The sequence below is a fragment of the Chelonia mydas genome, chromosome 13 (genome assembly GCF_015237465.2).
Source record: "Chelonia mydas isolate rCheMyd1 chromosome 13, rCheMyd1.pri.v2, whole genome shotgun sequence".
NCBI classification, from domain to species: Eukaryota; Metazoa; Chordata; order Testudines; family Cheloniidae; genus Chelonia; species Chelonia mydas.
The window spans coordinates 3,208,387-3,235,164 of NC_051253.2; the positions used below are offsets into that span (position 1 = coordinate 3,208,387).

Here is a 26,778-nt window from a genome sequence, read left to right on the forward strand (position 1 = left end):
GGGGGGGGGCTTAGATCTAGTTTTGGTTCGGTCCCAGCTCTAGCTTGTTGGTAGGGCGGCACTGTAATTCTATAGAACAATTCTTTCTCCGCTGAAATGCTGTAATGCCCCCATGTAATGTCCCCTTCCCACCCTAGGGAGTCTGGAACTCTGCCCTAACAGAACTTAATCTGGTACCTACACCACTCTGATGGGCGGGACTCTCAGGAAAGTCTGCTTTGAAACATCCTGAGTTCTCACCCTCCCATTGGCGAAGGGTGCAAGGAGGTCTGGAACTGGAAAGCGAGAGCTGCCGAGCTGCCTATCTTCTTGATTGGGTTTTGTAATGCCACACATCTCTGTGAGAGTGATACACATATTTGAGGAATTTGCAGATATTGTCTAACCCTTTCTGCACACCAACATGGCAGAGTTCACAGATCCCCACAGGGCATGTCCAGAGTGAGGGTTGGACTGGCCACCTAAGGGGCAGAGTTTGCCTTTGGTGCAGTGAAGAATCCAAAAGCTCAGATCCTTCTCTGGCACTTGGATAAACTCTCCAGAGTGGGTGGGCTGGGTAGCTCATGAGGAAGTTCTTTCTATCTCTGTTCTTTTTATCTCTGGTGGTCACTCATGCTTGCCTCCTACTCCTGCATGGCAATAGGACAAGAGATTTACGTACAGAATTTCAACTCTCCAGACTCTCAGTCCAGTATTTCAACCAAGTTTGAATCCCACTCTAAAACTGAGGGACAGTTTGGGGTGTTGCAGGGGAGCAGGATTCTTCTATTGCCCCGGTTTGTCCAGGGGAGGAAATCCCCCAGCCCTTACGCAGGCAATGGGAGTGGTACCCGAGTAAGGCCTGCGGGATTGGATGCTGGGGCTCCGTATTTGGAGTTTGGTCCTATCCTGTGCCGAGTGCCAGATTTGCAGTGACAGGGCAGCTGAGGGCACTTGCCACCTGGCAGGATCACAGCCCTGGGGAGGAAGATGGAGCATGGCCAGGGTCTGGTGCAATTCTCATTTCCCTAGGCTGAGATTTCCAGCCTGGGGAATGTCCCCCTGTTTCAGTCACTCGGCTCTCCCCTGCTTTTATGTTCACAGATGCTTTCATTTCTCACACAGACAGCTGGCACCCAGGAAAGAGCCAGCGCGATGTGTAAGCCTCCTCCTCCCACTTACCCCCAAGCAGGGGTCTGCGGGAGCAGCAGGCGGGGAAATTGTTGGAGGGAGAAGGCTGGGAGGCTTGGCATGGGGGCAGTTCAGACCTCTGCACGGCCACGTAATTGGGCTGAAGGTGCTGGGTGGGAGTTGGAGGCATGGCCAGCCTCGCTGTAACGTAGCAGCGAGGGGGCTCTCCAAGAGATGCTGCTCCCCACCTCCTGGTTATGGTCCATTGCTGGCATTCTGCTTCAGTTCCATTGGGTGGGGGGGGAACCTGCCACATCAATCCAGTCTGGAGGCAGGGAACGCGCCTGCCAGGGAAAGGGGCACCTCCCACCAGTCAGCTCCAGAAGAACTGGTGAAGCCCCGTGTCCGTCGAATGTCCTGCTGGCCATTTTTGCTGTGTTGCCGCACTGGGTGATGGCGCCGCGCAGTGATAACTTGCCTCTTTACGGATGGGGAATGTCTTGAGAGCAAAGGGGGAGGAGGCCGTTCAGTGCCGGACTCAAAGCTCCTCTTCCCCCTGGAGGTGCAGGCCCCGCTCGGTGCTGTTCTGTAACTCTTCTCGCTGGGCAGGTAGCTGAGCTGGGGGTGCAAACCCACCATGCTGGCCCAGCCAGTGGTGTTTTCTCGCTCGCTGTCACCCGGCTCCCTAAGGCAGCTGGCTCTGGTTGCACCAGAGAAGGAGCTGGACTGTGAGGGTGCATCAGGGGAAGGGGAGAAAACAGAGCTTTGCTCTCGCTGTTGGGCTGAAAATTAGATTTTCTGAAGAGGAAATGTTTCACAGGCCGGAAACGGCCTCAGAAGAAGCATGTAGGGATGTGTGGGTGTGTGTGCATGTGTGCGTGGGTGTGGGGAATTGTGCAATATTCTCTGGCTGGAAAAGGTGGAAAAACGAAAGCCGAGAAGGAAATGTTGCTGAGACCTCAGGGTGAAGACCTCCTTTGTGCCCCACAGCGCTCCCATGGGGCTGCCCCCAGTGCTGCCTCCCGAAGTCCCACCTGTGAGGATGCAGGTTAGGTGCACGCCAGCGAATCTCCCTTCTGTTTCTTTTGTTTCTTTTCCCTTTTCGTTTTCTTTGTGGTCTTGGGCTTCTCTGAAACACAGAAAGGATCGCTCGTTGGCTTGGGAGCCGGGAACGCCTTCGAAACCTGGTTTTACTTCTCAGCTCACTGCGGTGAAAAGAGTTTGTTTGGAAAGGGATACTCCCTGTGCGGGGAGAGGAGCTAGTGATTGGAACAGGAGACTGGGAGTCCCAACCCTCCATCCAGCCCAGCAGGACTCCTGGGTTCTCCTCCCAAGTCTAACACTTTGTGCCCCTGGAGTCGTTATTTAATCGCTCTGTTTAGACCTCAGTTTCCCCAGCTGTGAAATAGGGAGGGGGGTCAATAGTATTATCGCCATCTCCCAGGGGTGTTATACTGAGCTAAGGAAGGATGGCCTGAGCTGGAACTCAGGAGACCTAGGTTCAAACCCCTGCTCTGTCCCAGACTCCCTGGGTGACTGTGGGCAGGTCACTTACTCTCTCTGGGCCTCGGTTCCCATCTGTACAATGGGAGGATAGATCCCATCCCCTACCTGGTGAACCCTTGAGTTCCATTCAGTTCAATGGGGACTGGATGTGCCCCTTGGGCTGTAGTTCTGACCATGCTACCCACCTCTCCGCTCCCTCCCTTACTTTATGGCCAGGGTATGCACAGGCTGCAGCCCCATATTCAGCCCAAACAACGAGCAGCAAGGTCCAGCAGCTTAGCTGGCAAAGTTCCTACCCAGGCTCTTGGGGCCAAAACCTCCATGGAAGTCAGAGGGGTTCCCCCAGCAGAGCAGACTGGTCAGGACATAGAAAGGAGCCAAACGTGACCCCAGAACCTTCAGCTCAGGCCAGAGCCGTTTCTTGGGCGTCCAGGGTAGAGGGAAGAAAAAGCAAAAGGACAAAAGGGGGAGGGCAGCTGATGCATAAAAGCAGAGATGGGCCCACCTCTGGGATTTGGGCACTGCCTCTGGGATTTGAGCACCTCGGCCTTTCTGTGTTGGGAATAGGGGGGCTCACTTCAGACCCATCTCTGCAGTAGAGAGGAACATGAGAGCAGCACAGATGAGACCCCACCCTTTTTCTAGCAGAGGGCTGGGCACTCAGGAGCAGACTTGGGCTGTGTGATTAATGGCGAGAGACCCCCAGATCCAAAGCTCCCTGGAGTCAGTGGATAGCCGCCCAGCCGCTTCAGCGGGCTTTGGATCTAGGTCAAACGTTCCTCTCAGCTCTGCCGAGCAAGCCTCTGTGTCAATGTACTGGTCTCCCTGCCCCGGCGGATTTCCCCCAGGTTGGGAGAGAAGGGTATCAAACCAGGCTCCATCCTGGGCCTGGAGAGAAGGGTGTGTCCCCCCTGGGGAGGGGGGTCTCTACAACAGCCCCCAGCGTAGTAGGGAAAAGAGCCCTTTTCCCACCCCGGCAGCGTAGACCCAGGGTCAATGGAGGCTGGAAAGAGGAAATGAAGGAAACAAACAGGAACACGGGAAAGCTGGAGGGAGGGATATTAAAGAGGAGAAACATAAAATGCCAGGAGGAGCCTGGCGCCCTGTCAGATTCCTCACATCCCTGGAACTTTCGCTGGCGGTGACAGCGTCTGACACCCACCCCAGGGCGATCCCTAATCCGGGCAATTGGGAACACATGAGAATGGAGTTTGCTTGGTGTTCCTCCTCGCCGCGGCTGCTCCCAGTTCCGCTCTGCTGTGAGGAGCCCGGCTGCCAGGGCTTCCCATGTAGCAGAAGATTCGTTCTGCATTTTTCTTCTCATTTGTGGTACAAGCCACGCGGCCAAGCCCCGAATGAGTTGGCTCCCGGATTGTCCGCTCCAGCAGTAGCTCCTGTCTCTGCTGGCGTGTTCCACAAAGGGGAAGTTCACACTGGGGGAAGGGGGGATTGTCAGAGCCCCCTAAACAATACAGGTTTCTACACACACAAATGCATGTTCATCCAGAACAAGCATTCCTGTAGAGGACAGACCACCCAGGGCCTGAGCCAAAAGAACAGGGAAAAGTCCCATTGATTTCAATAGGCTTTGGATCAAGCCCCTATATATCGCCTGTCATTGTAAAGCCTTTTTCAAACTCCACAAGCCTATATATAAAAATTATCCATGGGGGCCCATTCATTATCACGCAAAAGCAGCGACTTCTACAGGCCCATTGAGAGAAATCTGGGGCCCCAACACATCATGTTGGCTGGGGCCCAACCCCTCCCATTTCACCCCAGTTACCGAGGTTTTGGGGGGACCCTAGTGCTCTTGTCCTCTCTTTCCTCCCCTCTTGTCAGCCCTGCGCCTCTGGGATTTAACAGCCACGCTGCGGGACAGTTTAGGACAGGAAGTGAAGAATGCTGCATTCTGGAGGTGAAGTGGAAATGTCCCCTTGGGAATTTGGTCACGACACCAGGGTTGACACTCCTGATCTTGCAAAGGGGCCACCGAATCTTTATAGGCACCAGTGGTCAGGCGCCAGGCTTTAGGCTTCATCTGAAGGGTGCCCAGCATCCCCTAGCCCCACCGTGCACCACTGATTGAGAGAGAACAGCGCCACCTCTAAAGGGATGGCAACACAAGGCACGGGCAGTGACACACACACACAGCCCTCCTGGCTGGTCTCTTCAGACACGTACCTTTCTTGCTCTGTCCGGCTGACCTATGCCTCTGGGCAGAAAACTAGCTAGGGGCCTATGCACTGCTGAAACACCCACCAGAGCTGGAATTTGGTGGGCTGAAGGCCTGGTGTCCAGAGTGAGTTCACCCTCTGAACCAAGGTGTAAGCTTGGGCTTTGACAAGACGGACCCATTGCTTGGGCATTTGTTCCCATGGGGTTTCTGATCCAGGGTCTGTGCAGGATTGTTCCCAGCTCTCTGCCTTTCCTCTCCCTACATCTGATTTCCTTGCTTGGTGTCTGTTTTCTTTTCCCCTTCTCCGTGTTACCGCTGGCAGTGTTCCGGCAGCTTTGATCACAGCCCAAACTCTCCATTTTGTTTCATGTCAGTTCCCAGCGTGGAATCAAGCCAATGATGTTACTTTGAGCTGTCAAGGCCCAGAAGGACAAGCTAAAGCCTTTCCTAGCTTCCCCCGAACAGCATCTGTAAATCAGATTCACTGACGGCCTTGGAAAGATCTGATGCTCCAGCGACTGCCCTGTGGGGAGGCAGAATCCCCATTCCAATGTCTCCGTTTGAAAGGAAACCTCGTGTTTAAAACCCTCCCAGCTCTGCTCTGGTAGCTTCAAAGGGCTGCTCCATGCTTTGTGATCCACAGGGGATACACTGAGCCATCAAAGGAAACTTTGACTTATCAGTACCATTCCCCTGTGGCTTGGATGGGAAGACTGCTCCTCCCACGAAATGGAGAGAAGTCACCCGAGGTATTTGATGCCGCCACGACATCTTCTTCCTTTCACTAGCCCTTGCCTCTTGCCCCGGCGTCAGGGAGGGCCCTAGTTTTATTCTGTCCTCTTTTGGGTCCATGTTAACCCCTTAGGCCAGATGCCTTTCTACGACTGAGATTGGGGGAGGCCTTGGGAACATGCCTGACGTGGTTGCTCTGAAGCAACAGCTATGTTGACCCATCAAGGATCCTCGTCAGCATCCCAGCCCCTGGGATCCTGTGTGCCAGCACTGTAAGGATGGTGGCAAGGAGGCCCAAGGCTGAGTCAAGATTGTTGACAGAGGCTCCCTCCAAGCTGACATATGGATTGTCCTGCCTGGGTCTGGTTTTCAGCACAATAGGAGACGGAGGGGTTTGTTGTTACGGAGCAGCACATTGTTTTGAAAGGTCAGTAATGAGTAAACATGCAATTGCACACACGGCAGGGAGGAGCAGCCAAAGCAAGACACACACACCCCTCCACCCCCCGGCTCAGGGCTAGGGGAACATCCAGCTTCAGGAGCAGTGCGTACAGGAGCAGGGGCATCCCGTTGTCACCAGTTTTCAGAGCTCGGGAGAGGAGGAGAAAGCAACATTTCCCCTAAATTCCTGCCACCTGGCTCCCGTTATGCTCCCCAATGCTGTGAGCTGGATGGAATGACGAGCCAGTGGAAGATCGCGGCTCCTAGGCATCATTATTAGGGGAAAGTATTTGTGATTTATTTTATTCCTAATACAAGCTGAAAGGGCCAAGAAGGAGGAGGAGGAAGAATTTCTCTATGCTCAGCCTCCAGATCTCTCTTTACTTCAGCCCTTCACTCCTCCTTTCCCCACTCTATCACTCCTATCTCCCTCTCTTTTCCCCCTTTCCTTGCATTCTTTCCCTACTTCTTTTACGAGCTATCGATCAATCGACTGATCATTCGTTTGCTGTCTCCCCCTTCGGCTTTTGTCACTTGAAGCAATGTGGTTCTTCACTTAGCGAGTCAGGGCTCAGAGCCATAAATCACTCAAACTCTGGGGCCAGGTACTCGGATCTCATTCCAAGGGCGACAGACCAGTACTCCTTACAAGCCAGTTATGAAGTAAATATGTCTGAGAACACTCACAGCCCGGCCAATCACATCCAAGAATGACCTCAGCAACCTTCTGGTTTCCATTGGGCGCAAAGATCCACAGCAAGGATTTTAGATTTGATTCCTAAACCGAGAATCCCCTGCTCTTGTCTGGGAAACTCGAGAATGGTGATCACTGGATACAGGGAGATGGTGGCAATAGAGGGGTCTATGTTTCAGCAGCAGGCTATCCTTGAAGCTGGAGGCTCCCCAGTTTGGATAATGGAACTGGATAGGTTTGGAATTAGGGTGCAGGATGGATTTCATGGCCTGTGAAGGGAACATTAGAGCAGTAAAACCCAATTTAGTGAAAACCTCCGTGGGTCGAGTCTCCTGGCAGGGGTCATTTTGCAAGCCATGGATCAGAAATCACCTTTATAATATTCAATATTAATTTAGCAAATATGCATGAGTGTAATACTTTGCAGCTCTCTAGAGCCTTTTATCCAAGGATGTTGAAACACTGATGTTCTCACTCTGCCTCCCTGACCCAGGTATTTAGCAGATGGAGAAACTGACCAGACAGCAGCGTTGTGATTTGCCCAAAGTCACGTGAAGCAGTAGTGGAGTCTGGCCTAGAATCCAGGGGCTCATTTGTCAGGCTCCAGCTGCTCTTCCTGCACACGCAATTTGACCCATATGGATTAGTGCCTTAAACCACATGCCCACAAGTGAGACAGTTGTCGCTGAGCTCAGCAATTTGTAATTCTGTTGTCTTTATTTTGATGTTTAACAGAACACCCTGAACACAAACCCTGAGATTTGCAAATGGGTGAACAGAGCAAGAGAGGAAGGCCTTGCGGCTATGGCCCAGGCCTGAGGACAAAGGGTAGGGCTGCCCAGCTATTTTTAGCACAGCGAGCATGAGCCCGCGGTTGTCGGCCTGGGCTCGGCGGCTCGCTGCAGCGGGCTGGGCAGGAGTCCCCGGCAGGACCTGTGTTCAATTCCTGGTTCTAACACAGTCTCCCCGTGCGAAGTCTGATCGGTTATAGACACTTCCTGGCTCTGCCGTTCTAGGCTGACCTTTAAGCCACAGCCAGGCATTCATAGCATAGCAGTTGACTAGACTGCCAGAACAACCCCCCAGGAAATGGGAGTGTAACGGCTGGATTGCAAGGCCAGCTCCAGAATTGCTTCACACATGTGGATGCTTGTGTGAGTGCAATTTTCTTCATAGCCAGATGGATTATGGACATGGGCCCAGGCTGATTTCAAAGATGAGATCAAGGCTTCCCGATCATGAAAGGTGTGCTGTTATGGGGAAATCATATTAACTCAGCACCCTTCTCTTTGGTGGTTTAGGGACATAAAGGAGGTTTGAGCATGAATTTTCCCCAAATGGCTCTAAATACAAGGACTAAATCCAGTCTCCTCGGCCAGCCTGCTTGGGCATTATCTCCTTCCACACCCCATTCCTCACCTCCAGGGCAATGCTTCTTCATTCTACATTTCCTGGATTCCAGCTGGGCCAGGCAGGTCACTGCCTCCTCTTTGGCGCTCCTGACGACTTCGCGCGTCCTGCTCTTCGATCCCCACTTGCAGCCGCATGTTCTCCCCTCATTGCTGCAGGGGCTCCATTTGCTCCAGGGTCCCATCTCACACATCTCTGGCAGGGGAAGGAAAGACCAGTAACGCAACAGCAGCAATGGGGACCTAACACGGCCTTTTCAGAAGTGGCCTTTTTGCCTCCTGCCGGCACACTTTGCCCGGCCAAGTTTTCGCAGGCTCAGAATTTCAGATTTATTTGCACAAAACCCCAGACAGCCAGATGCGTGCGAGCACAGCTTGAAGGAGGGGCCAGAGCTTGGATAAGAAATACTGTGGACAGACTTGTAGAGACTGCAGCCTGAGGCTTTGGGAAAACATGCCCTTCCCCTCTAATCCTCATCCAAAGCTCACTGAAGCCCACAGGAACCTTGCCTTTGATTTCTGTGGGTTTTGCATCAGGCCTGGAACCATCTATTAGAATTCTCCGAGTGTACGCAAGGCTGGCAAAAATGTTGCTCTGGACTGAAATCCTGTATCTGGTGCTGGGGGATCCCAGACCCATGGGGGATTGTTCAGGAATCAGACAGATGGGAAAGGGCAGAGGGAACCAGGGGAAGGGTGTCCTAAAGGAGAAGGGGCAGAGATTACCCGAGACTTACCCTGGCACTCCCTGGTGCTATGCTGGGCTGTGGTGTTCGATGGGCACACGCTGAAACACTTCCCTTTGTGCAAATAAAACTTCTCTTTGCATTTCATGCAGAAATCTTTGCTGAAGCAGCTCTCACAGCTCGGCGACCTGCACTCTGCAGGAAGGCACGGGGCATCAGTCAGTGAAACTGCCCCTCGGTTGGCAAGAGGAGTGTTAGGGCAACAGGGATGACAGAGCAGGGCACCTCTAGTCACCTGGGGATCTCAAAGCCCATTGGCAACATTGAAAAATCCCACCCCCATTTTAGTGATGCGGAAAGGTGAGGTGGCTTACCCTAGTCACACAGCAGAGCAGTGAGCAAGGAATAGAACCCAGGAGTCCTAGTGCTCAGCCTGCTGCTCTAACCACTAGACAGCCCTGCTCCCCATGCAATGTAAAGCTGACTGGAGGGGCTGGGTTCTTAGGCAGGAAACAAAGAGGAGAAATCTGGACTTTTCCCTTTCCGAAAGGCCAGCGCATTGTTTGTCATAAGGTGGGGTACGGCAGGGGAGGGCGAAGCAAGAGGGAGCTGAGCGCCCCCTCTGGACAGCAGGTGAGCGTGGCAGCTTGTAGGAGAGCTACATACTTGTGCATCTGTTGACCTCTTGGCCTCGCACCCCGAAGTAGCCAGGTGGGCAGGCGTGGACGCATGCCCCGTACTGGCGGATTCCATCCCTCCAGATCAGCAGGAAGAGACGCTGCTGGCAGGCAATGCACCCGTTATCCTCCGAGCACATGATGCAGCCCGTGCAGTTCTCAAACAAGCCAGCGCTCGCTGCAAGAGAAAAAAGGCAGAGAAGAGAGGCTGTTGCCATCAGCTGGCACATTGTGCAAGCCGGGAGCAGGGGGAGGGGGACTAGGAAGGAACAAACTGCCCCAGGCTTTCTTATCCTACATAATCCCCAACTCCCAAGGCTGGGATGGGCTGACCATCGCTCCAGCTAGTGCTAGTCCATCCCAGTGCAGGGATGGCTGATGTGCAACGTAGGCTTGAGAATGTCGAGGAGAAGCGAGGGAAGGAGAGAGTAGAGCTAAATAATAGGCTGGTGGAGGGCTGATTAGGAGCTGGTTTCAATGAAGGGTCTGGGCTAACCCTGCACACTGCTCCCTCGCTTCAGCCAAAAGGCACCACACTCAGCATCCTGCCCCACCGCCCTCCTTAGCTGGAAACCGAGGGCAGCTAGCTTAGGGCTCTCAACTGCCGCTCATCCCCAAAGCATCTGACCACCAGGTGTGGAATTAGGGGCTGTGTCTTTAAGGGCTGAGCTTCCCAGACAGAGTCCAGCGGGGGGTGGGGGGGGGGGTGCTATAACTTATAGGCACAGCCCGTTGGAACTGGACACAGGATAAAGCAGAGAGCTGTTGCAAGCACCTTAAGTACGGAGGTGATCCCCAAGCGCCAAGCTGGGGTTAGGGACTCCTCCTGAAGCTAGCTAGGAGCATGCTGTGTGATTGGAGGAGGAGTGAGAGGGTCGCATGTGACTGCTGACGGTGGGAGCTGAACATTGGGAAGCTTCAAGGGATGGAGAGAGGCCCCCGGCCTGAGAGAAGCTCAGACGGACAGTCCACGTGTTTACGGGCTCCTTCATGTTCTCCTTGATACGGCAGAACACCTGGCCCCAAGCTTGTGATCTCGCACCTTCGTTTCAGCAGCGCTGTCTGGATCGGATCCAGGGCCCACTGCAGCCAAGGAAGGCTCCTGTGGGTGTTGGATGGAAGTGTAGACATTACCAGGCTGGGTCAGAGCAGAGACCCACCTAGTGCAGTCTCCTGTCACCAGCCATGGCCCCGTCCAGCTGCATCAGAGTAAGGTACAAGAATGCCTGCAGCAGGCAGTGAGGGGAATCAAACCTCTCCTCAGCTACTCCAAGCAGCCTAAACCCAGGGGATAGGGTTGCCAGGTGTCTGGTTTTTGACTGAAACGCCCAGTCGAAAAGGGACCCTGCTGGCTCCGGTCAGCACCACCAACTGGGCCGTTAAAAGTCTGGTTGGTGGCACAGTGGGGCCTGGGGCTAAGGCAGGCTCCCTGCCTGTCCTAGCACTGCACGGCTCCCAGGAGTGGCTGCCAGGTCCTTGCGGCGCCTAGGCTCATGGGCGGCCAGGGAGGCTCCGCACATGGCCTGCACCCTGAGTGCCGGCTCCACAGGGCCCATTGGCTGGAAACCATGACCTAGGGGCCACAGGGACCTGGCGGCCGCTTCCTGGGAGCCACGGTAAGCACTGCCGGGACCCCGCACCCCTACCCCCTGCCCCAGTCCTGAATGCCCTCCCGCACCCAAACTCCATCCTGGAGCCTGCACCCCTGTCCCAGCCCTTAGCCCCCTCCTGCACCCCAAACCCCTCATCCCTGGCCCCACCCGAGAGCCCACACCCCCAGCTGGAGCCCTCACCCCCTGCATCCCAAGCCCCTGCTCCAGCCCTGAGCCCCCTCCAGCACCCAAACCCCTCATCCCCAGCCCCACCCCAGACCCCACAGCCCCAGCCAGAGCCCGCACCCTCTCCCACACCCCAACCCCTTGCCCCAGCCTGGAGCCCTCTCCTGCACCCTGAACCCCTCATTTCTGGCCTCACCTGGAGCCTGCATCCCCAGCCCAGAGCCCATACCCCCCCCCCCTTGCATCCCAACTCCCTGCCCCAGCCTGGCGAAAGTGAGCGGGGGTGGGGAGAGCGAGTGACAGCAGGAGGGGGGAATGGAGCAAGCAGGGGTGGGGCCTCAGGGAAGGGGCGGGGCCTCAGGGAAGTGGGGGAAGGGGTGTTCAGTTTTGTGCGATTAGAAAGTTGGCAACCCTACCAGGCGCTGGCTCTCAGCTTTGCCTCCCCAGTCACACTTCTCCCTTCTACACAGCACTGGCCTCCTCCCCTCTGCTCTGTCCCTTTAAAATTCTCACTCCTAGGCCCCACTCCCCAGCACTGGCCCTGGGCGATGGCGTCCTACGTGCATGCGTTTGCCACTCTGCTGGGGCCCTGGAGACTGAACGCTGCAGACAGAACACCAGGAAAAGGATGTTTCAGTCCCACAGCCCCCTGCAGCGATACTCCATCCATAGGGCAGGCACAGCCCCAGCAGAGCCAGCCGCCCCACACTGCCCTGCCGCTCCGCCTCAGCCCTCTGCTTGGGACAGGTGCCCAGCCTCCGTCTCCGTCCAGTGCTTGGCCTCTGTTGAGTTCTGCCAAGGCTGTCTGTTGTCCTGATGGGTGGGGGGAAGGGGGGAATTAGGACACCCCTTGGTTTCACACAGGCTAAGAAACGGGGCATGACTTTTGGACCCCACAGATCGGTATCTGAATGAGTGTCCTAGAAGAGATGGGCTCCGTGTTTCCTTAGCTTCTGGCGTCTGTCTGCCTGTAATGATTTCTCTGAATCATTCATCACTAATTTCTCAGCCCTCCCTTTGTGCGTTGAACATTCCTGTTTGTTTTTCATTGGCCAGTACTACAATAATGTCTGCTTTTCCATTCACCCAAGGATCTCAAAGCACTACACTGATATTAACTAACCCTCGCGAGCCCCCTCTGTTACAAAAAGGGCTGAGACAGAGATCAGTCTCATGCTTCACTTACATGCACATCGGTGCAGAAGGGTCACACGCAAATACACACAGACAAAACCACTGGCATCAACTATGGGACATTTCCTACATCTCTGGACTGTTGCTAGAACGCTTTGGAACTGTGGCTCTGTGCGACCAGTCACCAACTGCTCTGTAAAATCAAAGGCCTGAGACACAGAAGTTAGGTACTTAACTATGAACTTTACTGACCACTTCTGTGCTGCTTGGGTACCCATACCACATGAGTAAAGCTCCATAAATTCTGGCCCAGCAAACTTGCCAGGCAGGAATCTAAAGGGAAGATTTCCAGGACATTCCATGTAGAGAAGGGTGATAAATACCAAATGAAATTTACAGCACAGGCCAAACCTTCCAGTCCTTGCCTAGCCCATAGGCAGCCAAATTCCCATGGAGTTCAGTGAGTTCTGGGTTTGATAGGAGCGCTGCTTAAGTACAGACTCCTGCCCTAATTCTGCAAAGTATTTAAGCCCATACTTAACTTTAAGGCTTCAGAGGGATTTAAGCACATGCTTAAGTCCCTCTTAAGTACTTAGCTGAATTGTGGCCTTAGCAAAGATTGCTAGATTAGTCCCTCTGTGAATGAATAACCGTATCTAATTAGTGCCCGTAAGGCAGTACATGTGGGAGGCATCTTTAGCCCATAAATAACAGTTGCACGTATCCTAAAGCATGTTAAAACAAGGATCAGTTAGTGGTTAAAAATATTGCCTGACCTGACACAAGTAGCCAAGGCCTGTTAAGCTCACGAAAGCTTATGCTCAAATAAATGTGTTAGTCTCTAAGGTGCCACAAGTCCTCCTGTTCTTTTTGTGAATACAGACTAACACGGCTGCTACTCTGAAACCTGTTAAATGTCACAGGAAAGGAAGAAAGCTTAGGGAATGTTACAAGAAGGGCAGAGCCAGATACCGTCATATTGCCCAACACTACAGTCAGGGCCGTCCCTAGTGGGGTGCGCCCTGGACAAGTCAGCCTGTATGGGCCCCCTTAACATTTTTTATACAAGTGAAATCTGGTGTGGGGAGGGGACACCAGTGCTGGGGGGAAAGAGGTGATGGAAAGTCACAGGATGGCACCTGTGTTAGGGGCGAGGGGGCCCCCTGTGCTGGGGAGTCCCAGAAAAGGGAGGGGTCCGGGGCAGAAGGGCAATGGATGGGGTCAGCCTGGTGCTGGCGTGTTCTGGCGGCGCTAGGATGCTGGCGGTGGTGGGTGAGCAAGAAAAAGAAACAGAACACGCACTTCCCGCCAGTGAGTGTGGGCCTGACCCCTGCTGGCGGTGCCAGGACTCCTGCTAACTCCCTGGGCCAGCTTGGCCCCTCAGGCTCCCCTAACCCCACCCCCCGGGCCAGCCTGGCCCCCCAGGCACCCCTTACCCCTTCCCCCGAGCCGGCCTAGCGCCTCCCGCATGACACATGCACACTGAAGCACGGGGCCCCCAAAGCGCACGGCCTGGAGCAGTTGCCCTGATTTTCCATACCCAAGGGACGGCTCTGACTACAATAACATCTGCTTTTCCGTAACACCATCCACCCAAGGACCTCAAAGCGCCACAGAGATATTAGCTAACCCTCACGAGCCCCCTCAGAGCGAGGTGGTAATACATCCCTGGTGGAGATAAGTAAGCTGAGGTACAGAGATGTTAAACAATATAACCAATCTCACACTACAAAGCAGAGGCAGGAAAAGAACCCAGGAGTCCTGAATCCTTTTCCTCTGCTCTAACCGTTACATCACATTCTCCCATTGGAGAAACACTAGCAGCAGCTGGTGTCACAGCTTGTTAAACGGGAAGGGAATGGAAGGGGAGAGGCCTTGGAGTTCCTGGAGGTGATGTTTGCCCTCTATGAATCCATCACCTTTAGCCCAGGCCAGGGCGTTGACATGAACACGAGAGAGGCCGAAGCCGGTCTGAAGAGAAAAACGGGCCAGTAAATATATACAGTGGAACCTCAAAGATACGAACACCAGAGTTACTGACTGACCGGTCAACCGGACACCGCGTGAAACCGGAAGTAACCAATCAGGCAGCAGTGGAGACAAAAAACAAAAGAACCCCCCCTACCCCCTCCCCCCCAAAAACCCCCCCAGCAAACACTGAACTGAGCCTGTATTGCGTCTGAAAGGTAGGCACATCTGGGCTGCCTGTGCCCACCCCCATGTGCTGGGCAGCCACATACAGAGGTGGGGACACTGAGATTAGCAGGGGAAGCTGTGACCCTCCGCTGCCAGCCCAAGACAGCCAGAGCAGGAGCAGCACTGGGGTCTGTGCTGCTTTCCTGGAAGCCAGGGGTGCTGTTTTTGCCCCCCTCTACCAGCTGGGAGGGGGGTTGCTGTTTCTACCACCCACCCCCCCACCCCTCCTCCCCGCTGCCGGCCAAGAAGCTGCCTGCAAGGAAGTTGCCTAGCTGCGTCTGGAACCTGCCCCAGGCCCGGCGTGTGAACTGCTGGAGCCAGAGTTAGGAATATTTCAGAGTTACAGCCAACTCCCCTTCCCAAGGTGTCTGTACCTCTGAGGTTCTCCTGTATGTGTGTATATACACACACACACACAACCCAAATGGACCATATCCTCAGCGGGTGCAATTTGCTGCAGCTCCACAGACTCCAAGTTTAAGCATCCGTCACAAGCAGAGCGAGGCTAATTTTACCCAGACCCCAAAACTTTATTTCCTGCTCCCAGCAGAACGTGGGCTCGTACTCACCCCAGAGCAGAATCCAAGCGGCTTGGTTTTACCTTCGCATCGTGCCTCAGCCAGCTCTCAGAGCCTCCGCCCGACCTGCCTTGAGTTTAACGGCCTCATTCAGGAACTCAGGCTGTCTGCCTCAGGCACCTTGTCAGCCCCTGCCTCTGACTTTGCAGCCCCCCTTTGGCTCATGGAACTGACTGGGACCTCAAAAGGGACCGTGCATCCATTCGCCACATGTGGATCCCCAACTTGCATGCACAAATTGCTATCTGGCCACCCAGCTGCCTGATTTACAGGTGCAAAATGGGTGTGTGTCCATATTTGTGGGTGCAACGAAATGTGGGCACAATTGGGTGTGAAAACATGCAGCCCCTGGCTAAAATCCCTGTGGCCGTGAAGCTCTTTAGGACACAAATGATCCCAAGGCCCCTGAGTATCTTCTATAGAACCCAGACTGGGATGGGGATACAGCTGAATTTATTCTACTCAAGCTCCACCCACAACCCCAAACCACAATCCCAGAGTCACTGGATGGCTCTGCTGAAACGACCAGCAATGGGGTAGTTAAAACATATTAAAAGGGAGGCCCCCATCCAGGTACAAAAATGCACTCCTACTTCATCGTCTAACGGCACTGCACAAGCACACACAAACGGCGAGCTGAGCCTCTGACTGCGCCCAGTCACACGGAGAAGGGTTTGGGGGCATTTGCTCATACAAAGAGCGAGACATTTAATATTTGCAATGAAATCTTACGTTCTGCAGTAACTGCACCAGAAGCGTCGGTGTGCCTCCAAGCGCTGATTCAATCTGTAATGGCTCTTATTGCATTAAGCCAGGTTTTTCACAGAGCCAAAGCTTAATAAAAGCTAAAAGGGCAAAATAAAAATCCCAGGGGCTGAGAGAGTCTCTAGATTAACATCTCTGGGGCTTGATCCAAAGTCCGTTGGGGGACTTCCCTTTCCCTTCAAAGAGGTTTGGATCAGACCCTTGATTCTCTGGGCACTTTCGTTGCATCTGCCACTTAAACCGCCCTGCAGCTGCATGTGTCTGCATGCAGTAACCATGCACAGAGCTGCAACAGATTGTTCGGAATGTGCAGACAGGTTTTTGTAGTGTAAAGAACCATGAAAAGGTCATCAGCAACTTTAACAATGGGATCTGCTCTTAAACAGAATGTCGCTTCCTGCTGTCCCGGTTGCCCAGCCCAGGGCTCCGATGCGTCCCAGCAAAATAGAGTTTAAAGCCAATGAAACAGACTGTGAAAGTCATGTAAAGCGAACCAAGGAACCAGTGAAAAGGGGGCTCTGCTCCACGTGCCAGGGGATGTTATTTGACAAAGATCTCAGAGAAGATGAAGCCACACTTGATACCAAAACGTAACCAGTTAAAATACAAACAGCCGGATTCTGATCTCACTGTCCACCGGCAGGACGCTGCTGATGTCCAAGGAGCTACTCCTGATTTACTAGTGTAAGCAGGATCAGCATCAGACCCATAAGCCCCTTTCTTCCTATAAAGCATTTGAAAGGCACATGTGTTATCAACACAGATTTTTCATGTTCCCAAGACATTGATCTGCCTGCTAGCTTCCCCAGTCATAAGTGAGACCAAAATGTGATGCTGATTAGAATCATAGAATCACAGAACTGGAAGGGACCTCAAGAGGTCATCTAGTCCAGTCCCCTGCCCTCATGGCAGGACTAAGTATTATCCAGACCATCCCTGACAGGTGTTTGTCCAACCTGCTCTTAAAAATCCCCAATGATGGAGATTCCACAACCTCCCTAGGCAATTTATTCCAGTGCTTAACCACCCTGACAGTTAAGAAGTTTTTCCTAATGTCCAACCTAAACCTCCCTTGCTGCAATTTAAGCCCATTGCTTCTTGTCCTCACCTTAGAGGTTAAGAAGAACAATTTTTCTCCCTCCTCCTTGTAACAACCTTTTACTTGAAAACTGTTATCACATCCCCTCTCAGTCTTCTCTTCTCCAGACTAAACAAACCCAAATCAGGTTGGTTTGACACCATTTGTTCTTGACAAATCCATACTGACTGTTATTTATCACCTTCTTATCTTCTAGGTGTTTGCAAATTGCTTATTATGAGCTACATGGGATTTTACTTAAGCAGTACCCAACTCTGTGCAACGGGCAGAGTATTGTGCTCAAATTGTGGATGTGTCCTGTCTGTGCATTAAGGCGGGGGTCCAGAATGCCCCAGCAGGTTTCCTGGGAGAGGATGCTGCTTTACCAGGGACCAGGCTCTTGTGGAGAGCCTGAAAAGCAGTGAGGTGGTCGTTTAAGGCAGGGGCTGCGTCTCCCAAGGGTGGATCTTTGATACGGGTTTCCCAGCGGTCTGTAATGTGGGTTACAGCACATCCCAGTTAAGGAAGAAAGGAATCCTCCTCCAGAACCATTTTGTAGTGGGGTTTGCACACCCAGAGTGGGGCTGGCAGCTTGAGCCTATCACCATTATTATCTATTACCCAGCTTTCCATAGCTGCTGGCATCCTCGGTCAGGATGCAGGCCCCAGTGTCCAGGCACTACAGGAAGATAAAGTCACTACCCCAAAGAACTTACAGTCGAATAGCCGCACACCCTTGGTGCTTCCATCTCTAGCCTTACTCCCCCCCCGCCCCACCAGTGTGACTGACCTTTACAACATGCCCCCGCCCTGCAGCCAGCTGGCATTCCAGACCTGGTCCCATTTCCTGGGCAGTATCCGACTCAGAATAACAGCACTGGCATCTGCTCCAAAGCAGTTATACGGCAGCCCACGTGCTTCCCGTCATCAGTCCGTCTTCACGCAGGGCCGCATCCAAACCCCACTGAGATCAGTGACTCCCACCGACTTTGGATCAGGCCCTCAGTGGAGAGTCATCACTACAGAGGGGAACCATGCAGGTTCCCCTGCCCCCAGCAGCTCCAAATGCGAGGCGAGTGGCAGTCACCAGGTGGACAGTGTATCAGGAAAGCAAAAGCAGATGGGGGTGTGTGTGTGGGGGGTTATGTCCTTCATTAACCATGTTCCCTCCCACTAGCTACTGTACCACCGGGAGTATCCAGCCCCTGCCCCAAAGAGCCCACCGCGCAAACAGACGAGCCAGGCGCTACCGCTGCCAGAAGTGCAGCTGGGCTTGGGCAACGAGGGATGCTGCTGGGCTGCCCCGCTGCCCCTTCCGTACCAGCTGCCGCCCGCCTTTTCCAAGGAGCCACGTCCACTCTCAGGCTCTCAGGGCTGGAAGAGCAGGAGGTGGGAGAGGTCTGTAGAACACATGGTGAGCCAGGGCCGCACCCGCAGCGGGATAGTGCAGGTTGGGGGTAAGGGGCTGGAACGAAGGTGCGGTTCTCTGGCTGGCTTCATGCATGGAGCAGCGGCAGCATTGCATGGAGGTCTCAGGTCTGGGAGGGCAGCGGGGGCTGAGACAAAGAGGCAAGTCAGAGCGGGGCTGGGGAAGGCTGGCTGGTCTAGCTCCCTGGGTTCTCCAGACTGAAGAGGGGGACACCACCTTCTGAATGGAGCCCAACCAGTTCCTACATTACGGCTGGCATCTGTGAACGTGTAGAGAGAGGAAAAGCAGAGGGAAACCGAGCCCCTCTTCCTGACTGGGCCATTGCTCTGGCGCGACGCAGCCTTCCTGCTCCAGCTCCCTGCCAGGAGAGAGCAAAGAGCGAACGTGCTTCGGGTCTGGGTTCTTGCACATTCCACCCGCCTCCAGCTGGAGCCAGGCTTCGGCTCTCCTTGGATTTGACTGGTGATTGCCAAATCAAAGGGCCAGTCCCGGCTGGAGGTGTAATGTGAACAGGATTCATTTTCCGTTTCCTTTCCTCTTGGTTTCCCTTTGTGCCACTTGAAGAACGGCCCCCGCCAGGCCAGCCACCGCCACCGGGGGGAACGCTGTGCACCCACAGGGCGACAGCTGCTGCAAGGGCCTCTCATTCATCAGAGGCCAGCTCAGTCCCAGCCACGTCAACAGGGGCGGGTGCAGCGGCCCAGCAGCCCTAAGCTCCTGTAACGTTGAAACCTGCCTTGCCCACACAGCTGGGATAACTGATGTACCACTGCGGGTCTCCCTGCTGGGATAAGGGGGATGGGATTGGCCCTGGTGGGGGAAGGGGTCTGTGGCCCCAATCCTGCCAGCTCCCACTGACATCAGCCGCATGGCACACCTGGAGTGTCAGTGGTCAGGCTTGCTGGCCCCCAGCCCCCCACGCTCCTCAGGCCAGGGACACCGCCCAGACGGAGGCAGGGACAGCACAGCATCTCGCTGTGAGGGGGCCATTGCTCGCACGCACCCGGTGGGACAGCATTTGGAGGGAGTGGGGGTCTGGGAGAAGCTTCTGAAGACAATAGAGAAACCCCAGGTACAGATAACAATGTAGCAATTCCCATTGCTCAGTGAGAGGAGGAGGGAGGTGAAACCTCAGCAGCTGCCTTCAGCACAAAGACCCCCATGCGCTGCCTGACAGCGAGGGAAGCAGCCCCCAGGAGAACCCGGCAGCTTCCTTGGGGGCGAGGGCCCCGGTGCCACGTTCCAGCTGACTGCCCAAAGCAGCATCTGTCCTGGCTCCTATGCTTGGTTCTTTTACACGGAGGCATGTGCCACGGCTGCCATCTCTCCCCAGCCCCCTTTTCAGATCCCAGGGACTCAAACTGGCACCACGCTGTGCTGGGAGGAGGTTCATTTGTGGCCACGAGGATTCGATATGGCTTGGCTTTCCCCTCCAGTTAATAATGCACCTTGGACCCATTAAGCTGTTATGGTCGGCATTACATATTTGCTAAATGCCTGCAACATTCGTGTTCCTAGCTGCAGCTGGAGGGACTTCACTGAAATGCCGAGGGATTTACGAGTGTCTATTACGCTTTTCAGTTTTTATGATATTTTTTGCATTCTCTTTTGACAATTTGTTTGGGAGCTGGGAGCGGAGCAGCTGAAAGAAGTTTGGAGTTCCTGGCCTAGCTTGGGATGGCACCAGCTGAAAGCGACTACGTCTCCACTATGAGCTATGGGCTTGTGACAGAGTGCTGAGAACCAGAAGCTGAGCCAGCACTGGTAATTGTAAATCCAATTAGTTCCCCCAGAGAGGGCCTGATTGAAGGGAGGGGTGGCTAATTACTAGTTCAGCCTGAGCGGGGCAGAGCTAAGGGGATAATTAGCCCGTTAACTGCCAGAATGGAAAAGGAGCACAGGAAGGAAGTGCCAGGAGAGGAGAGCTGAGCCAAGCGGAGGCATGCCAGGGTACAGGTAGATCTCTGCATGGAGCAATCTCTCCCCTCTTTTATGGTTGTATAACACTGTAAAACTACTGCCCGGGGCTGTACGAGGGTGATGGTTGATAAAGCACAAATACAGTATCCCGTGGTGTTATGGACTGCGGGTATCAAAGCCATTTCTAGGAGAAGACAGGAGTGCAGGGCCATCCCTGTCTCAGGGACTCATGCCCGGCTTGTGTACACACGCTCACACTAGCTCTCATTGGCCTAGCACGAGTATAAAGAGCCGTGTAGCAGCAGCATGGGGAGTGTCGTGGAGGCAGGGCCCAGCTGTGCCGTGTACAAACCGGCCTGAAACCAGTGGGTTTGTGCTCGGCCCAGCTCAGCCATGTCTCCACTGCCTCTGTCAGGGCTATTTATACTCACGCTGGTTCCGTGAGAGCAACACAAGGGGGGCCAATCACATCCCTAGCTCGTGGCGTAGACCCAGCCATGGAGAAATCACAACATGGTTTCCTTTCCTGAGTTCGAGCTGTGCTCAGCGTGGAAGGGAAGCGCCTTGGAGTAACGTCCCTGGTTGCGAGCCCTCTGCCTTTCGGGCACCAGCCCACTCTGCTTGGTGAGTTTGGCCGTGTCCCTTAAAGTCACATGAAGGGCAACAAAACATTAGTGTTGGTGCTGATTCTGGGCTCATTTACACCAGCATAACTCTGCTGACTTCAGTGGAATTACTCCTGATTTACACTGGACACCTGATTCGTGCAGACTCCAACCTCGTGAGAATCTGTAGACGTGGGGAAAGTTTTGGAGTGTGTTGACCATGCAGCCCTTGCTCATAGACTGCAGAAAGAGCTGTGCCGAAGCCAGGGCTGCGGGGTTGGGCCCATCCCTTGGTTCCCAGCAGGGATGGGCTGAGGAAACTGTGTTTTGATTTTGCAGCCCCCATCGGTAAGGTGTGGGTTTCACACAGTTGTCCCTTGAACCAAGGGTGGTTCGGACTCAGATTCCATTTCACCCAAACCTCCAGAGTTGAGGAGAGGGGAGTGTAAATTTTTGGGAGAGGGAAGGGAATGGAGCAGCAAATTCAAGGCCCAGGCTGGTAACTTCAACACAGAACAGAACAAGTGAGATGCAATGGTTAGAACTGTCCCTTCCAAGCACTGAGGTGGGGAGGGGGATGTATGCACCAGCCCTGACAACATGAATGGGAACCACGCATATAACGATGGGAGGAAGCCTTAGAAAAAATTCAAGAAAGAACTAGATAAATTCATGGAGGATAGGTCCATCAATGGCTATTAGCCAGGATGGGCAGGGATGGTGCCCTAGCCTCTGTCTGCCAGGAGCTGGGAATGGGCAACAAGGGATGGATCACTTGATGATTCCCTGTTCTGTTCATTCCCTCTGAAGCATCTGGCATTCGCCACTGTCAGAAGACAGGATACTGGGCTAGATGGGCTACTGGTCTGACCCAGTGTGGCCGTTCTTATATGTTCTTAGACATAGAAACCACCAGCATGAGAGCGTGTGAAACAGGATTCGTTTTGTGGAAAAGGAGAGAGCGGGAGTAAGGACAGCAAACAAATAACTGATGCCAAAAGGAGCAACTGTAATTAGAAACGTTATTTTAAGTATTGATTTTATGTTGCAAGCCTCTCACCTCCCTTGTATATGGGTGGGTGGGTATGGAGTCACAAGAGATGGTCCCAATCCAACCCCCCAGACACAAGCACTCCCAAGCTGTGCATGGAGTTCACAACTCCCACCATGATGGCCCCAGGCCCCAGATCCCTCAGACCTTGGGGTGCGTGAAGTCTAGGGTCAGATCCACATTTTGCAGGTGGGCCATAGCTCTGTTGATGATGATGATGATGATGCTAGGAGAAAAAGGGATGCGAGAATCCCAAGGTAGCACTTAGTTATGCACGTGAGGTCTTTGGTCTGATTGACTCAGAGACTGTCAGCGCATCGGGGATCCTGGCTCCGATCCAGCACATCACTTAAGCACATGCTTCAGTGAGATGACTCACATGCCAAAAGCTAAGCAGGAGTGTATGTGCTTTGCTGGGGCAGAGCCCTGTCTGGTACATGAGCTGGCTGAGAGAGCAAAGAGGGGTTTTGCATGGCTAATGCACCAATTTGTACAAGCCTAAAAGTCTTTCTTTGCTCTTCGCTCTCGGTCAGGTCCCAATCAGATCCCATCAGCTGGGGCTGGCCTGTTCCCACAGACACTTCAGGCTCTGTTTTAACATCCAGCAGCCAGGGTCATGCTGCTGCACCTTCTCTGCTCGGCTCTGTGCTACTGGGGAACTGTCCAGCAAAAGAGCCCCTAGGGAAGAAGAGCAGAAAGGATCTCAGTGACTCCCTCAAGCAGAGGGAGCCAATGATACAACGGAGCAAGAGCCACACCTAGCTGATGACTCACTTTCTCACCCGTAAAGATCACAGCGGGAGGGATGGAAAGGAAACTTGATCCATTTACCATGAGAGGAGAGAAGTTCTGGAACAGCCTTCCCAGGGGAGCCGGGGGAGCAAAAAACCTAGCTGGCTTCAAGACTGAGCCTGGTAAGTTTATGGAGGGGATGATGTGATGAGATGCCTACAGTGGCACCCAGCCGAACTGCGACTGCTAGCAGCAAATATCACCAACGGCTGGAGATGGGACACGAGATGGGGAGGGCTCCGAGTTACTACAGAGAATTCTTTCCCAGGTGTCTGACTGGTGGGTCTTACCCACATGCTCAGGGTCCAACTGATGGCCATATTTTGGGTCAGGAAGGAATTTTCCCAGGTCAGATTGGCAGAGACCCTGGGGGGTTTTCGCCTTCCTCTGCAGCATGGGGCAGGGGTCACTTGCAGATTTAAACTAGTGTAAATGGTGGATTCTTTGTAACTTGAAGTTTTTAAATCATGATTTGAGGCCTCCAGTGACTCAGCCAGAGGTCAGGGGTCTGTGACAGGAGTGGGCAGCCTAGGAGTCTAGGAGACACAACACGGGGTGTGCAGGTAAAGCCTGATCTGAAGCCAACTGAGCTCAATGGAAGTCTTTTCATTGGCCACAAAAGGCTCTGGATTGGGCCCTTAGTGTTTGAGGTTGAGAATTCTGGCCTCGTGTAAGGGAAGCACTGAGTAAGGTTTGCCCACGCTACGCTGCTCTGCCAATGGACTTCAGTCCTGACCCTCGATAGCCCTGCTGCTCTGGTCTTGGGCAGCTGTTCCTCAGAATCTAGTCACGGCTCAATGTATGCCACCCAGAATCATTTGTACCAACCACTGCGATCTACTGGAACCTGAATACAGAACATATCTGGGCCACGTGGCAGCTTGAAGTTGAGCTATAAATAGCCAACGTGCCTTCAAAGGAGAAATTGGGCACCATGGGTATAGAACTCCCCTTGTCCCCCAGGATATTTCCTTTTGGGCTGTTCCCCAAATTCCCTTTGCTGGACCACTGGGCAGCTGCTGGCTGGAGCTATCCTTCTCTGATGGATCTGTGAAGGTTTAAATTTAGTGTGGACAATAACTGAGAACTGTTTGGAGGTCAAATCCCTGAAACCATAAGGGGGACCCTGGACCCATGAGCAACTGCAGGCATCTGAATCATCAGTAATTGTTTTTAAATATTTCTTTCACTCCCTGATGTTTCACTATATCAGCTCTTGCTATTTCTAAGTTGGCTGGAGCCAAGGCACCTGGGTTTGCTGAGCCACGGTTCTGATTTTCCTTGCAGTGGCTTGGCATTGCCGGACCTCCATTCACATCTAGAGAGTAATTCCTGATTTACACCCATGTAAGTGACATCTGAATCAGGCCCAGAGGAGGGTAGGTGACTTGCCCACAGTCTGGCAGATAGTCAGCGGCAGAGTCAGAACAGAACCCAGGAGTCCAGACTCCTTTCAGCATTACAAAAAACACCCCTCCCACAATCACAGACAATGAGCCGGATTCTAACCTCGGTTATGCTGGTATAAATTTAAAGTTTCTCTGTAGAATTTAAGGGGGTTACTCCAGACTTACACTAGTGTAACTGAGGTCAAAATCTGGCCCCATATTTTGCGCCTCTTGATTAAAGCAAATTCTCTTTACAGGCTGGCTCCTCACAAGCCCCCCGTAACAGACTTCATGCCGAATCCCAGAGACGTGCTTGTCTGCCTCATGGCTGCTCTCAGAGGAAACGTTTGGCATCTGGTTAGCCTCTGCAGCCAGACACTATCCCAGAGGTACTGGCTGGCTCTCAGAACGCACTTCGTGCAACACCAGCTGAAGGATGAAAGAAAATGGCAATAGGAGAGCCTGAGAATGGACCAGACTCCAGGATCCCTATCCCCCCGTGCCAGGATGAGAGCAGTCAGTGGCAATCACTGGACCCTGCAGCAAAAGCTTTGGACTCCCTATGTTTCTCCCATGAGCAGTGCAGGGAACTTTGCTTGATTTGTCTTAGGCATGGTGTTGTGTTCGTCAGTTGTGTAATATTTTAAATACGAGATAAACTGACGCCGTTTGTTTATCTACACCACAGGGTCAGTGGGCCAGATCCTCAGCTGATGTAAATTGAGTTCCATGGCACCCCATGGATTGACACCAGCTGAGGATCTGGCCTTTTGTATTGAATCTTCAGAACGTGAAGAACTTTGGCACATGCCTCCAGCATGGTTGGCACATGCCGTGTGCGATCACAGGGCTTTGTAACGGATATGTCTTGGACAGCACGTAATGAACAGCTGCCCGTCAACTCAACACCTCTTACAAAAACATACAATAAAACCAGAGAACCTTGATTCTACTCCCAGGAGACAACTGAGTAGCCCTCTTCCCTTTAACACTAGTCACTTCTCCAGCCGATTCTGATTACAAAAGTGAGTTGCTCGGGACACAGGGCAAGCTATAAAAACGGGCGCAGCCCTGATGGCTGCAGAATTCAGACTGATCTGTCTGATGGCCTTAGTTTGCTACCCGTGTGCAGGTGAGAGGCGCTTCCTGCCCTGCTTCGAGCCAGACACAATATGATCTTCACCCAGTGTTGGGCATTGGCTCTGACCATATGGAAGTGCTAGACATCTCTGGTGTACAGCGGTGGCAGAAAGGAGATGCCAAAGGAGGCCACTCCTCAGCCAGGTGGTGCAGAGAGTTGCGGCAGGAATGGTCTCTCTGAGCAGGTCTGTTCTTTCATGGGGGGATCTATGTGTCACACCAGCTGGGAAGAGCAAAGCCAGAGCCTTCAGATGGCAGTCGGCTCACAAAGCCAGGCTGAAAACATCTGTTTCACCCAATCAATCCCAGCTAACGGAACGGACTAGGGGAGTTCACCAAAGTAGCACTTACCTCAAAGAGCCAAACCTATCCCTGGTGCAGTTGACTCAGAGATGACACCCAGGATGAATTTGGACCAAAATGTTTGAATCTGTTTAGTGAGGCGCCCTGGCCCTGACCTTCCCACCCTCCCCACCCAAACAGCAACATTGACACTGGAGAGGCTGGGTAGCCAAGCTTCTGTACGCAGGATTTCAGAGCTCTGCAATGGCACGGCCATTCGCCTGGCCACCTGCAGTGCTAGGTGTTGCTCCCCCACTCTTGATACGAGGTTCTGCACAAAACTTTGAATCACCATGAAAACCGGCCAGTTCAAACCCATTGCTTTGCCCTCCGATACCTTGGACACGCTCTCCAGGTGACAGCCAGCTAAATTATCCATCCCCCCTTCCCCCAAATGACCCCCTCGATAATACACAGCACACTCCCGCTGTGCTTTGCCTCTTCCGGGCACTTTTACAAACCCCGCCCGAGCTAGCCCCACAGCAGCGCTGCGCAGCAGGGAAGTCCAGACGAGAGCCAGCTAACGATGAGGGGGCACCAAGGGATCAAAGGGCAAAGTCTGTGTCTGCTGTTGTGAATTATCCCCGGCCTCTCATTTTGCATTGCTCAGTGCCCCGTCCCCTATAACTTAACCAGCTGGCTCAGCTCCAGGTACCACTAAAATGCCCCCTGCATGCCTCCCTCATCCTAGAGCAATAAAGTTGCAATGCTGATTATTTTTTTTGCCCCACCTGCCAATTCTTCCAGTTGCTCAGGCTCTCTCCGAGCCCAGGCTGCCCTCCCCGAGCACAGCTCTGGCTGTTGCTATCAAGCTAGAAAGGCGAACTGCAGCATGGACTGTACCTTGTTTCTTCCTTCTGTTCTGCATGAGCATTTCCATGGAGTTGATGAATAACAGCAACATGAAAAGTATCCACTGCATCTGGGCAGGAGTAAATTAGGGCAGGAAAAGAATCAGAGCATCCAAGCAGCTGGGGTGCCTCCTGTCGGATACAGACCGAGCGAGGGCGGCCGAGGGAGACAAAATGGCTCTTGCAGAAGCAGAGCTCACAGCATCCCACAAGTGGCTCAAGCAGTCACGCAGAAAAGCTTGAAGGTGGCATGAATGGGGCATCGAAGACCTGGGTGGTGCTCAGTCCACTGCTGGG

The 26,778-nt window shown here is 53.4% G+C and overlaps 1 protein-coding gene and 1 long non-coding RNA gene across 2 annotated transcripts; one reads left to right on the forward strand and one right to left on the reverse strand.

Moving 5' to 3' along the window:
- Positions 1-26,778, reverse strand: RSPO4 (R-spondin 4). Its single transcript, XM_027824979.3, has 5 exons — positions 26,474-26,778; positions 9,424-9,612; positions 8,809-8,952; positions 8,082-8,267; positions 1-2,239 (listed from the first exon to the last, which is right to left on the reverse strand). The coding sequence occupies exons 1-5, from the start codon at positions 26,550-26,552 to the stop codon at positions 2,160-2,162; spliced, it is 678 nt and encodes a 225-aa protein (XP_027680780.2). The 5' UTR covers positions 26,553-26,778; the 3' UTR covers positions 1-2,159.
- On the forward strand, positions 20,291-24,885 carry LOC122462808. Its single transcript, XR_006285618.1, has 4 exons — positions 20,291-20,348; positions 21,818-21,926; positions 22,759-22,882; positions 24,406-24,885. It is a non-coding gene; the product is annotated as an uncharacterized LOC122462808 (long non-coding RNA).

Coding starts and splice junctions, on each gene's coding strand:
- RSPO4 (XM_027824979.3), bottom strand. CDS start 26,552: ATGCAGTGGATACTTTTCATGTTGCTGTTATTCATCAACTCCATGGAA. Junction 8,953..9,423: donor AGAGGTCAACAGATGCACAA/GTATGTAGCTCT, acceptor GCCTTCCTGCAG/AGTGCAGGTCGCCGAGCTGT. Junction 8,268..8,808: donor TAGCACCAGGGAGTGCCAGG/GTAAGTCTCGGG, acceptor TTCCCCTGCCAG/AGATGTGTGAGATGGGACCC.